General features: G+C 40.2%; 1 protein-coding gene across 1 annotated transcript in view; it reads right to left on the bottom strand.

The window, feature by feature from the left end:
• Window positions 1–5,730, bottom strand: part of NUBPL (NUBP iron-sulfur cluster assembly factor, mitochondrial) — an 86,302-nt gene extending 80,572 nt beyond the window's left edge. The window contains exons 1-2 of the mRNA XM_056345323.1: window positions 5,566–5,730; window positions 4,491–4,638 (exon numbers count right to left, since the gene is read on the bottom strand). Coding sequence (XP_056201298.1) covers window positions 4,491–4,638; window positions 5,566–5,691 — 274 coding nt within the window. The 5' untranslated portion in view covers window positions 5,692–5,730. The remainder of the gene's footprint in view (window positions 1–4,490; window positions 4,639–5,565) is intronic.
• Between the last annotated feature and the right edge of the window lie 8,217 nt (window positions 5,731–13,947).

A 13,947-nucleotide genomic window follows, 5' to 3' on the forward strand; every position in this document is an offset into this window, starting at 1 on the left:
CCTTCACCACAATCTGTAGTGAACTTTTTTAAAACTAGAAATCAGATAAGTATTGACCTCAACCATTAAAGTACAGGGACCAAAAAGATGACCATACCCCTTTTTCTGATTTCTTGTGATATATTAAACATGAATATTTTCTGGACAAAGGTACAATGCATGGTTTTCACTTCATTTTTATGTCAGAAAACAAAGTCTGCCCTGAAAGCATCTCTAACAACTAAGGAAACATAAAAAAAGGTGAAGCAACTAAAAAGACAATGAGTTGGTTTACAGTTTTTTACATTTCCACCAATACATAAAACCCGTAACTAAAAAGCATATGCAAGAAATGGTATCTTTTAATGGCTCACCAGCTTCAACTATGTAGGAAGACTTCCTAGAAATGTCACTATAACGACATAGTAATTGTAATAGTAATAGTAATCCAGGCAGTAACATGTCTTAAAAGAAAGAAAAAAAAAAAAAAAAAAAAAAACCCAAAACACGGAAAAAACCCCCAACACTCTTTCTTGGGTAACATCTTTTGCCTTCTTTACACATTGCTCTATGTCAGTCCACAGTGTCTTTTAAAAAAGGTAACTTGCAGTCAGCCTTGCTCTACTAGAAGAGTATGAAAGTATTGAGAACAAGCTGGGGAGCCAGATTTACAGCTTAAAAAACAGTATTGAGAAAGAGAAGTTCCTTTAAACAAAATGGTGAGGTGATTATCGCACAGCTCTCCCTAAGAAGCACACAGCCCCTGTTTGCTCCTAAGCTGACAAAGCATATAGATTTTATTCTCCAGTTTGCTACTTAAACAGATGCTTGATTAACCATTCCCTGAATCAATCAGAGGAAAATTCATCCTCTGAAATGTGGAAACCAATCTACAAATCACAGAAAAGGAAAACCAAGCAAACAAATGACCAAGGAAAAAAAAAAAAATCAACTGTAGTTCATGTCTGAAGAGGCACAAAGGAAACATCAAGTTACTCCACAGAGTCTTTAAACCATTTTATATAACTATTCTCTTCCTATACAATTATTAAATGTGAAAATTGAAGTATGATCCACAATGCTTCTTCAGTAAAGGATACTTGACTACTGAAGGGGAAAAGGGAGATAGTAGGAATAATATAGTGTGAAAACTTCAGGGGTTTAGCCAGGTATCTAAATGGACACCTCATGTTCTCTGTTAAATCCCAGCTGATTCTTGCACCCATTGTCTTTGTATTACCATCAGTTCCAAAAGGGCACTGAGATGTAGCATAGGACCTAACCTGACCCTAAATATTCATATTGCCCCTAACTATTAAGCTCCCATAACTAAGAGCACAGAAGAGCAGAGCAGATACATTCTAGAAACTCAATACAATTTTTTTTCATACTAATTTTTTTAAACTTCACAACAGGGTCTAAGAAAAATTACCATGGTATCTTGGCCCATGCTAAACAAGCCAACCAGTACCAAGAGTGATGCACAGGGAGATCCAACTTAGTCTTCTTGAAATCAGTACAAATCTGAGAAGGTTTATTAGTTTGGACTTTGTAACTCCCAAATCTGAACTGGCCCTAGGAATAGTACAGTTGAATTCTCAGAACACTGAGCTAACAATACAAGTAGAACTTCTTGGCCCAAAATCAGACATGTACGGAGCCAGCTGAGATTAACCATGTCATGGATGGAGACAATCTACATCATCAATAAAATACCTGTAGATAACCAAGATGAACTCTCCCTGAAAAATAACTTTCAATACTTACATGTCAATGTAAGTGGCATTTAGAAATAGAATAACCAGTTTATGACTATTTATCAGAATATTTTAACATGTAGAGAAGGCACAGAATCAAAAGACTACATTTTCTTGGAAACGAACCATGAACAAAACCATTACTGCCTTTGCCAAAGCCCAGACTTGTGTCTGGGTTGGTCAGGCAAATGGAAGGCTTTTGGCCTCTACCCTGAAAGGCTGAATTTCAATAATAGTACATCCTACATGCAGAATAAGAGCATGCAAGAAAAAAAAAAAAAATCTACAGTTAGTAAGACTGAGAAAGTCAACACATGGTCAAATATACAAGCTCTCCCGAAAAATAATGAAAAATCTCAGCTCATTGGTCTTTGCTAAAAATGTCTGAAGGCCAAGGTAGTTGGCAGTATCAGTAGTTTTACTTTCCTCAAACCACAGGACTAACAAAACGTGAGCAAGAACGCCAGCCATTAATTTCATTCCACTTCCACAGCTGAAAACAGTAAGAGTTTCAATAACTTAGAAACTCCTTTTATTTCAAGACCACACTTGGAACTCTTCTTATGCCAGGATCAATTTTCTACAGTACTCTCATCTTCAGGGCAAGGCAAAGAAAGGGGGACAGAAAAGACAAAAGAAAAACCCCAAACCAACCAAACAAAAAACCCGAACACAAACCACAACTTTGGCCAGATGGAGTAAATGCAGCAGACTGCTGGTAAAAGACAGAAACTTGACAGGAAAGAGACACAAAACAAACACACCAACACTTACACTAGGTAAACATAAAAACCCAACAACAAGCAACCAAAGTATTTAAATATGCATTGAAAAATATTTTCTTATTTTAATCATTGACTACAATGATTTCAGAAGACCAAAAAGTGCTAGAAGCAACAGAGAACACTATGAAAGCTGCAGGCAACAAACAGAGTTATTCAACAGGTTAAGGAATGGCCCCGACAAACCTGACCAGAATGCATAACAACTTGTCCTAAAACAGAGAACCAGAGTAATTGAAATATAAACACACTGGGGGAAAGAATACGAAGAGCCTTGACAGCCCTTCAGAGAGATGCAGACAATAAGACTTAGGTTATTTTCTATGGTGCTTTAGGAATGAGACGCGTGCTATTTTCCTTCCTTTTAAACTCCTGCTCTCATAATGAGCCAACAGAGCTGTCAGCAAACATATTCCCCACAAACCTCCATCATGAGAAACATAATTTTAAGTACGTTATCCAGCAATGATGCCATGCAATACTTTTGTTCGTACAAGTTACCTGATCTTCAGTTGTTCATCTGAACCATGACATTTATTGTTTTTAATAAAAATCTAATTACTTTTTCTTCTCAGTATCACAAATGAACACATTCATTAACAAAAGCCTGTCCAATACAACAACATTTGAATGATTCATTTACATCTCAACTCTCTTATTTAATGCTTGTTGAACCTTGATTTTTTTTTATTTTTAAATGCATGGGTACGCACTCCCACATCTAAGTATTATTTATACGTATGTCATCCTACATGTACAAATTACATACAGTTGCTAGTTAGCAGAATATAAATTAGCACATTTGCAAACATAAGGACGATAATCTGAATTTCCTGTTAAAATTATGCTCATTTTGTACACTGTTGATTTAAAAACAGATATTTGCTATTTCCAGTAACCTGAAACAACCACCATATGAATTATAACCATCAACTAAAAGGTAGATCATTAAGAAATACAAGTATCGATTGATTTGCATGTCTTTGTACATATATGCTACCCTATACATAGGATACACATATATGTAGAGAAAAAAATACTTTCCATTACTTTTTTTTTTACTACAGTTACTCTCACAACTGATATCTTATTTGTCTGTTCTAGTATTTATTAGACAGTTCTTTTCAAGCATGGCTGTAACACAAACCACAAAATGAGAAATCAAGAGCTACATCAATGTGTTATTCACAGCAAATAGAGATGAACAGCAGACAACATTCAACTAAAGGATGACTCTTTTCCAATCCAGATGCTAAGGAAGAGATCTTTAAAACAAATTTCTAACACTCTACAGACATCTTTTCAAAGAGATTTACCTTCAGTATCATCTTTGTTTAAAATCTGCAATACTGGTAACCCATGTACTATCTTGTTCTACCACCTATGGACTGCACAGTTTTGAGAGAAAAATTATTCAAAACCTAATGGTGGCCTGGAAGAAGAGTTCAAGGTGCTTCACCAGACTGTGATCAATTCGCATGATTTATAACTAACTACTGTTTCACCTTTTGCTTATGAAATGCCTATACTAGTTGACAAAATTGGAGACCTATTTTTAAACTTTCCAAATATTAGCATCCTTTACAAAGCACTTAACTATGCTGACATAGCACAGAAGAGCATTGTGCAGGCACACCTACACTGCTAGGGAAGGAGGAACAGCATCACTGCACTGGGCGTATGATCCTGTCCACCTCAGCTTGCATCTCCTCTTCAGAGAGCAGACTGTCCCAGGACAGCGCTGCAGTATTATGAAGATACTAATTCAATACTGCCTGCTCGATTTGCAACTCATATGAAGCCAAAACCACGCAGATTCTCAATGGCTGCAATGGGACTTGACAGAGGCAAAGGTCTTTGTTAGTGGGATTAGTTAGACTCAGTTAGAAGGTAACGAATCAAGTGCCCAAATATTCCTTATGAAGTATTACAAAATGTGCAAAGTAAACAATAAAAAAATTAATAATCTTACCTGCTGTTGTTGATTTTCCAACTCCTCCTTTTCCAGAAGCACAGACCACCACCTGCTTAACTCCTTCTATGGGCTTCTGTTTCGGCAGCCCGCGTGACAGGATCCGGGCGCGTTTGTCCCTCAGAGCCTCATCCCTGGAGCCTGAGGACTAACAAAAACAGAGAGCAAGCAAATGCGTATGCACCAACCTTCAGTTTTCACAGAGAAAGCTGACAGGGAAGAACCCAACTGTGCACTGAGAGTTTCACTGCTGGTGCAAACCCAGGCCCTCCCAGGAAGGCCTGCTCCAGGGCAGGGGGCCTGCTGGAAAATAACCCCAGGGGGCATTTTGTTTAGACAGTTAAGTATTATGGATGTTAACACTGGAATGAAAAAAAGAAAAGGGCTTATGTTAAACCGAAACACCACTTAAAAAGTCGGAAGCTTTAAAAAGTAGGCTAGACCCAGCGGTCTTTTATGTTACAGTTGCTTCAAGCACGACAAATACGGCTAACGGCAAAGGGAAACCCCAGGTGCTGAGGCGCCGGTGAGGCACAAGCAGCTTTGCAGAGGGCTGCGTGTCCCCCAGCCGTGTCACAGGCACAGAGCAAGTGCCGGCTGACGGGCGCACGCCCCGCTTCGCAGCTCTTTCGGAAGGCGACACACCGCAGCGCTCCGCCACCCTGCGGGCCCCCGCAGCGGGACGGGCGGGCTACAGCCCGGAGCCTGCCTCTCCACAGCGGCGTCCCACCTGCTGCCGGGCGCCCCGGTGCTGCTGCTCCCGACGCTACTGCCGCAGAACGGGCTCGGGTCCTGGCATCACCTTCCTCTGCTCGGGCCGGCCGATGCCCCACACCACTCCTATGCCCTGCAGCAACCGTATCCCCACACCGCAAGGCAGATGCCGAACCGGCTGCGCCAGGACGCAGCCCGCCGGGGCACCCGGGCGGCTCCGGGCCACGGCGGCCCTCCTGCCTCCCACCGCGCCGCGGCTCCCGCCCAGGCGCACACACACCCCGACCCTCCGCGGCCGTCCCGCTCCCCTCCCGCCCCGGGACGGACCCGGCGCACAGCGGAGAGCTCACGCCTCACTCACCGCGGAGTCGGCAAACGGGGCGGCGAGCCCGTAGCCCGGGTCGCGCCGCGGCGCCGTGGGAGCCCTCCCGCCGCCGACGGGGAGGCGGGCGGCGCGTAGCGCCCAGCGCCAGGCGGGAGCCCCCATACCCGCCGCCGCCAGCGCCTCCCCCCGCCCGGGCGCGCTGAGATGGCGCCGTCTGGCTGCGCCGCGGCCCGCCCCTTGCGCCGCCTTGGGCCTCCCCTCCCCCGCTCGGCCCGAGCGCCAGCCCCTGCCGAGCCCGGGAGGCCCGGAGACCCGGCCGCGGGGCTGAGGCTGGGCCGCCCCGGGTAGAGCCGACAGGTTCCTGGAGGTGGAGGGTGTTGCGCAGAGAGAACCTCGGTGGAGCAGGCCAAGGCCTTCCCGGGTAAAGTGCCGAGCGGTGGCACTGTGAGGCAGCAGCACCGAACTGCAGCTCCTGTGAGAAAACTGGACCCAAGGGAAAAATCCTGGGTGACCGTATGCGTTAGGGATCGGTTTGGGGTTGCTCCTCGCAGTGTTGCACCTGTCCTCGCTGGCTCGTGGTGGGTTTTGTGGTGTTCACTGCGGCGCTCCCTCAGCCTCTCGGTGCCTCTTCACACCTTGGCCCGCAAAATGGTTGGTCAAGAGCTTGGTCCCTCCTGGGTTTGTGCCCTCTGCACATAGAACAAATATATTCCATTTCATCGTTTGGGTCGTTAATTAAAGGAACAAAGAGACCTGGAGCCGGGACAGATGCCACCCTGTATTTTTTACTATAATACTAATATTGAAACGCTGATAATTGTTCTGGTTATAGTTTTGGTTTTCCAGTTTACACACCCACTCCACAGAAGGTTCATGAAAACTGTGTTTCTGTTCTTCATGTTGTGTGAAATTTGTTTAAAGCTTTGAGATACACATCATCATCTGCTTCTCTCCCACCTACAAGGCTTGTGACCATGTTGTGGAAGGAAACGGGATCGGTTTGATGCGATTTGCTCTTGACAATTCCATGAATAGGCCTTTTTTATCCAAGTGGTATTATAGAAGTCATTCAGATCTTGGCAGTTTCAGGCCATTAGTTTGTAAGGATAAAATACAGTGTAGATAGTGCCTTTTGTTGGTATCCATTGTAAGATAAAACGGACGAGAGGATTTTACATCAGAGCAAAGCATTATTATAATCATTTCCTCTCTTTCACAGTAAGAGGAATTTTCATGATTATTTTAAATGTTGGGGTTTGACTTGTATTATTAAAAGCACTAATCAAGCATTTTGTTAAAAATCACCATTTTCAAAGGTTTATTCCAGTGCTGCGCTACCACACAAAAATTACAACTATAAAAATAATTTTTTTTGCTATCCTTTAAGTAATTCTCATTCAACGTCTTCCTTTTGTTGAACCCACATGAATATATCTTGCACAGCTAGCACAAAAACCTAAAGAGGTCAAATACTTTCCCAGTAATTTACCCTACTGACAGACCAAAATGCAAAAGAATACTGAACACCAACGAGACACTTCATTTTGAAACTATACTAGAGATCTACCTCAAGGATCTTTCTTTCACTGCCTCAGGAAACCATTTTATCTTCTGCCTTGCAAGAAATTTGCATAATTGTTTTTTCTACCTTGAGCAGTTGGAGGCAGCGTTAAAAGTGCAAAATACTGTGCATCTCACAGAAATTAAATCGGTACCACGTGATCACTGGTAGGCATACAGTTTAGATATCCATCCCTTCAAAGTCAAGAAAATGGCAAAAAAGTTCCATCATATAGTCTTTGGTTCTTAGAACAGCTTTAACAGTGACTGGAACAACCTCACATATTTTTGAGGGTTTGGGTTTTTTTGTAAAGCTGATACAGCACACAAAAAAAATTCTTTTTAGAAAAGTAAGGGAGTTTTCCAAACTGTCACCTAAGAAAGAATAATGCTCAGTATTTTCAGTTTTAATGGTGTATTTTAGCACTCGTTTGTTAATAGTAGGGGAGCTAATATGGCAGTAGGTTGTATTAAATGTGAATATAAGAAGTAGATTTTGGCCATTAGAAAGGGATTAAATTTGCTTACCAACAAAGCAGGCATTTTCAAAATACCTTCATTGTTAATAATGGAATACACTGATTACAGTTTGATTGAGTAGTAGTCTACCATCTCTACTAATTGTGAAGACAGTTTTATGGATTATACACTTCTTATAATTGCTTTTAGTTTCCTATTTAAATTTTAATGTTTGAACATATTGGTCTGTTTGCCTGACATGTCATTGCAGTCCACATACGGTGCTAAAATATGAGTCTAGGAAAATGCAACAAAAATTAACAAAGATTTTACTGCCAGATTGGAGTCTTTATGGAAACCATGGCAATCTCTACATCTTTCAGAAAATTCTGCTCCAGACTTCTCAATAGTTCAGCGAAATGAAAGACACATTATTTAATTTTAATGCAAATTAATATTTTCTTTAAGTAAGTGTAAGAAAATGTTTCAAAGACTTTAAATTGCTATTCAGCCTGAACACTAACATGATAAAAATATAATTTATTTTCGTCTGAAATTAGATTTTCTTGCATTTAAATGTATTCTTTCTCCACACAAAATCAATTAAGGGTGGCCAGGTATAGCTAGGAGAGATTTGTTGCCAAATGACTCCAAATTTTAAAAATTAATTAACATTTGAAAAATTACTTGTAGATAATTAGGTTGATTTGTGTGCAGTAGGAAGTAAGTAGCTAAAAAAAGAATACATTATCAAGACTAAGCTTTCAAGGTTGATGGAGCCCTGTGTTTCTAGTCTCATTTCTGAGTGTCTGCATAGTATGATATTAATAATATAGTAAGTTAAGGACATGCTGCAAACGCTTACTCATGTGAGCCATCTATTTTGGTCAAAATTTAAACTAGAAATTTTATTAAAGGCTAAAGAAATGTTCTTCAAAACTAAGGGGTCATTTTAGCTTCACAACCAGGCCTGTAATCTTTGGCCACAGAGGCGTACCAGGGCAAGTGTGTATGGCATGGAGGTCACTAATTCTGGGTTTTTTTCACTGGCTGGTCAGCCAGCCCTGGCACGTTTATGATAAATAAGGTTTAAATGTTGCTTTTTATCTTTTTTGTTCACATAGTGATAATTATTCATGAAGAAAGGAAGTCTAAGGTAGTTAAATTTTAGGCCAGTTATCAAAGCTCTTGGGATGGACAACAAGGCTGATGTTGTACAATTAAGAAATATAGATTAATACATTAAATTACTATATAATCATCCATAAATTGTTATATAGTATAAAAGATTTATGGAAGTTGTGGCACTTTTGCAGAAGCCAGGAAAACTTTCACCATGATTGCCTTTTAAAAGTTAGAGAGATTCTGCTTCTATCTGAGCCTCAGACTGCTGGAAAGCAAGGAGGACACCTGGGGTCATCACATTCCCTTTTTTCCATGCCATCTTAAACTGGAGCAGTTGTTCCCAAGCTTTTTTATAGCTAAGCCTATTTGGGGGGCGGGGGGTGGGGTGGTGTAATCTTCTCTGACTTCTTGTGCTCTTACCCAACAACTGTGTGTGCAGGGACCCTTCTGCTCTGCCCTGTTTCTGAGCCTTGCACTCATTAGCGTTCTCTTGGCTCAGCCCGTGCACTGTGTCTCAGGATGGCTGCCACCTCCTCCCTTTGCCAGCTCTGAGACCAAGCTAGAGCTGCTCTCATGGTTCTTGCCAATCATTCTCCCGTGGGGCTGACAAACTAGATGAGGCTGCAAAATAAACCAAGCCAAAATGCTGACCAGTGTGAGTTCTTTATCTTTGCTATGCTCCATAATGTAAGTTAAAGTAACTTCCAGGTTATTTTACTTATTGCTGAGACATGTGATCGGGTCCTGTACAGACCAGCATTGGCTTGGCAGAGCTCATACACCTTGGCTTGTTGTCATACCTGGGGGTAACAAGCTTCTGCTGTATCAGTAAGGCATATGTCAAAACATGTAAGTAGGGAATTTCAGGCATGAGAGGAGAAAACAGCTGCAACCATGTATAAGGAGAGTCCTTATGTCTCATGCTATTGCCTCTCTATCATTCACTAGAATTTCACTTCTTACATCTTTTTCCTGCTAGGTTTAGACACCAAGGCTGACATCACTGATATTGAGGCTTTGCAAAATAAATTTGACCCAGGGGTCAAGAAGTTCTGATTTCAAATATCCATTCAAAACAAGCGAGGCTTACCTGTGTTTTCATATGGAATACAACCTTGTTTAAGAAGCAAATTTTGTTCGTTATACATGGCAATACTTGAAACTGCAACACCTTAACAAGCACAGTGAACACATCTGAGAAACAGTAATAATTTTTTCCTTATCATGTGTATTAATATTTTCAATAAATATAAGACCATAAAAATAGCTTCATCCTATATGAATATTTTGCCAAATGTTAAACTGAGACAGAAATTGTCTCCTATAGTTCTGTTTTGCTAAATGAGGAAGAAGGTCTGGCAGTGTTGAGCCCAATTTAGTTTGTATATTGCTTTCGTGTGGACATTTTAATCAGTGCAGTCCTTCACAGTCAAGAAGAGATGAAAACCTTATTTAAATTATCGCTCGGTTCTTCTAAAGTCAGTCATCAAGTTCTTCAGGTTAATATTGCTTACTATAGTAACAGTCACATCACAGTGAAGATGCAGCCGGTATTACAGCAATTTTTCCATCCTTAAGCAAGTGGTGCAGAGAATGAAGAGATTTATTTTGTTGAATATGCCCTTCAGTAACAAAGCCACATAATTTTTCTTACGTACCTGATATATTCCTTGAATGAATGGAATTAACTCCATTTAATAGTATTTCCATACTTGAAGAAAAGAGAAAAACAAAGGTTTTGATTTTTTTTAAAAGTATTCCTAATGTTTGGCATATATTTTACAAACATTGAAGCAAGACCAGCATTTTCTTTCTTCTTTCCTTTCTTTTTCTTAATGTTTTTTTTGTTGGGTTTTTTTTCCCCAGTAATGGAGATAAATTGCAATGATAAGAGTTCCAGGGGCAGAAAAAGCCCTGTTGTATTGGACATTGTACAAATACAGCATAAAAAAGATGGTCACTGTCCTAAAAGCTTCTGTAAAGCATTTGACACCACTGGTCTTGAGTCATAATGGCATTCAGTCACCATTTCAGTTTCTGAAATAATTTTTATTCTCTCTTCATTCATTTTTCTCAATAATGAGTTTATGCTTTACAAGGAGCATTTTCGTTAACATCAGAACCTTGAGCCTAAATGAGTCTGTAGAGCAAATTAATCTTATTTCACCAATGAGTCTGATTGAGATATTACATGAACTTTAGTGGTTTTGGTATTTAGTAATTACTTTTCAAATGTACGTTGTGTTCCAGACCAGTTCAGTTTTGCTCTGTGGCCATTCAGTGTTTATCTCATAATTCCTAGTACATTAGTAGCACAAGATATTTCAGGAGGACTCAAATGTCCTTTGGGTGTGTATGGACCACTTACACAATTATGCCAGCAGTAACCTGCTCCAAAGTGTTTCAGTGTGCAAGGACCACGCTCAGCTGAAAATAAATTTGATCTATGAACAACTCTTGTGCCTGCATACCATTTAAAGCACTGTCATGTAAAACTGTGAGACAGTCCACCACAGTGGAGCCAGAGCAGCTGATACTTGGAATGCAATCCTCTGTACGATCCTCAACTACGAAGGAAAGTAACTCTTCTTCAGGGTTTCACATTGAGCCAGAGGCTGATCCAGGAATATAATCTCAAGTTCTTGATTTCTGATCTCCTATGCTGAAGTGTTACTATTCCTGATTTACCTCAAAAAAAGAGAGATACACAGCGCCCCAGCTTTTTAATTCTGTTAACATTGTGTTACGTCAAACAGCAGGCTGGTTTAGACAGAATAGCGCCAACTGATGTTCCCAGCACAGAGACCACAGAGCATGTTTTCTTGCCTATTTTCTCCTTTATAGGAAGCTTAGACCAAGGGAAGAACAGCCTTAAGCGGAGCACCTTTGCAGTTTAACTTTTACAAGAAGCTGAGCAAGTTCCTCTCAATTCGGAGAATTTATCTTTGCTTTCTTTTCCATTTCAGCTCCCTGGGCATGAAGAGAGATTGGGTTCATGGCTCCCTAGAACAAAGTAACTAGGTTTCTTATTGTAATTGGTTCAGAGGAAGGTAGTTTTCTAGTGAATTCTTCATGAAAGCTCTTGGCATATGGATCTTTGAAGGTCGAAATAAGGTCGAAAACGCAACTCTGTCACAGAAATAAATGTAATTTGCATTCTTGTAATTACTGCTGCTAAAGAACTGCACTGTTACCTTTTAAAATGCCGATTTTAAACTTTGACATGAGGAAATATCACAGAATCATGCAGGTTGGAAAAGACCTTTGAGATCATCAAGTCCAACTGTTAACCCAGGACTGCCAAGTCCACCGCTAAACCATGTCCCTGAGCACCACATCTACATGTTTTTTAAATATCTCCAGGGATGGTGATTCCACCACCTCCCTGGGCAGCCTGTTCCAATGCTTATCCACTCTTACAGTGAAGAAATTTTTCCTAATACCCAATCTAAACCTCCCCTGGTCATAGCTCACACTTAGGACTTATGAAAGTTATTAGAGAAAGGTTTGCAAAGTAGGTTGTGCAACCCACCTCTTGAGAATGGGCTCTTAACTGCTGAACCAGAACCAGAAGTCTTTTGTTAGTGAGTAAGCCCTGGCCAAAAGTATGTCAGGAATCATTAAAAGTAAAGATGACTTGCAGTGTCCTACAATATTTCCTGCAATTGATTAACTTCCTAGTACAGATGTAGCCTAGAAGTTCACCTGAAGGTGAGCCAATCATACTCTAAGCTCCAGAGTGCATTAGTTAGATCTGTGTTTTCTGCAACAAGAGCTAAAATATCTCTCATTTGTTCTAGAATTTATTTGTGGGCACCAAAATTAAGGGTATTTTATTCTGCATGTGGCCCTCACTCAGACTGCCACTAAGACGGCACAATTATCCTTTATCCTATGGGCAACAGAGTATCCAGGGAAAAATTAAATATCTGCAATGAATATTAGAATATCCCAAGTTAAAGTAATTGTTTTACCCAGTTATTCATGAAAATGTAAGTCTCTAGCAGTTCCAAGAATTGTCTGTAAAATAAAAAGCTCTTTAAGAAAAAGTTTTACCAAATACCATTTGTCTACTCTGTTAGAACATCAAATATTGAAGATAAAGTGCTTTACTTCCACTCTGTAGCAGCTGTTTAGCATCTATTGTAAAAGAAAGAAACTGTGACCCTTTGGCAGTTTAAAAAAAACACAACAATGGAAGATTATGTGAAAAATCTCCCTTTCATCATTGCAGTGCTCATGAAGTATCAAATAATAAAGTAATAATATAATCCCAAATGAGTTCAGAAATACATATTAAAAAAATCTGTGCTTTAAGAAAGTGTGCAAATTAAATATTAAAAAACAATTCTTGATGCTGGAAGCTCTTTGAAACATGTTAAGCCATGCTGGAAGTCATAGCAGGAAGCCACATTATTTCTTGACACGTGGTCTATTATCTTATTTGACTCCATGAATATTCATTAGAATTTACAGTCTTCTGTGATTTAGCTCACTGCATTAAACATCTGCTTTTTTTCCCACAAGATCTGAGGGGAAACAAGATCACCTTCTATTTATGTTGGTTAAAATCATGAGAGGATTATATATACACTCTTGTATTAACTGAAACAAACGATCAAAAACTAAAGGCTGATGGTAAATGAAAGTCCTAGAGTTGCCATTTTTTAAGGGGAATGAGTTCCCAAAATATACTTTTAAGAAAAGCTATGGCAAACTGAGATACCCATTTGAGTTGCAATGTTCTTACAGCGAAAGGAGGTAAAAAATGCCAAAATCTGTCAACCCTGCTTGGCTCGTTGAGCTCTGGCAATCTTGTTGAACTATGCTGCAAGAGGTTGCTGTGTTCTGGGAACAACAGCTCCAACAACTGATAAAATGACAGACCAAGCATATAATTAGTGCCTTCTCAAACACCCATTTTTACCATGACGCATGGCAAATAGCACTTGGGATGACTTCAGAGGTTTACTATTCAGAGAATTTCCTAATGACCTATCATTTGTGTGCATGCTTTCCTGACTGGCTAAGGATCAGTATGCCTGAGGGGAAAAAAATGATATGCTCAAGGAGAAAGCATTTGGCCTGAAGCTGTGGTAAGAGTTTTACTTTGAACGTCATCCATAGAAATGCAAAAAAAAAAAGACATGAAGCCTGATTATGCCTACACACTCAACAGTAACTGGAGGCAAGGAGTCCTCCAGGTACATAGAGAATAATAAATGGCCTTTCATACTGTTTGTGAAAGGAGCAGAAAGAGCAGTGTCTTGATCC

This window comes from Falco biarmicus, chromosome 7 (assembly GCF_023638135.1).
Source record: "Falco biarmicus isolate bFalBia1 chromosome 7, bFalBia1.pri, whole genome shotgun sequence".
In the NCBI taxonomy this organism is placed as follows: Eukaryota; Metazoa; Chordata; class Aves; order Falconiformes; family Falconidae; genus Falco; species Falco biarmicus.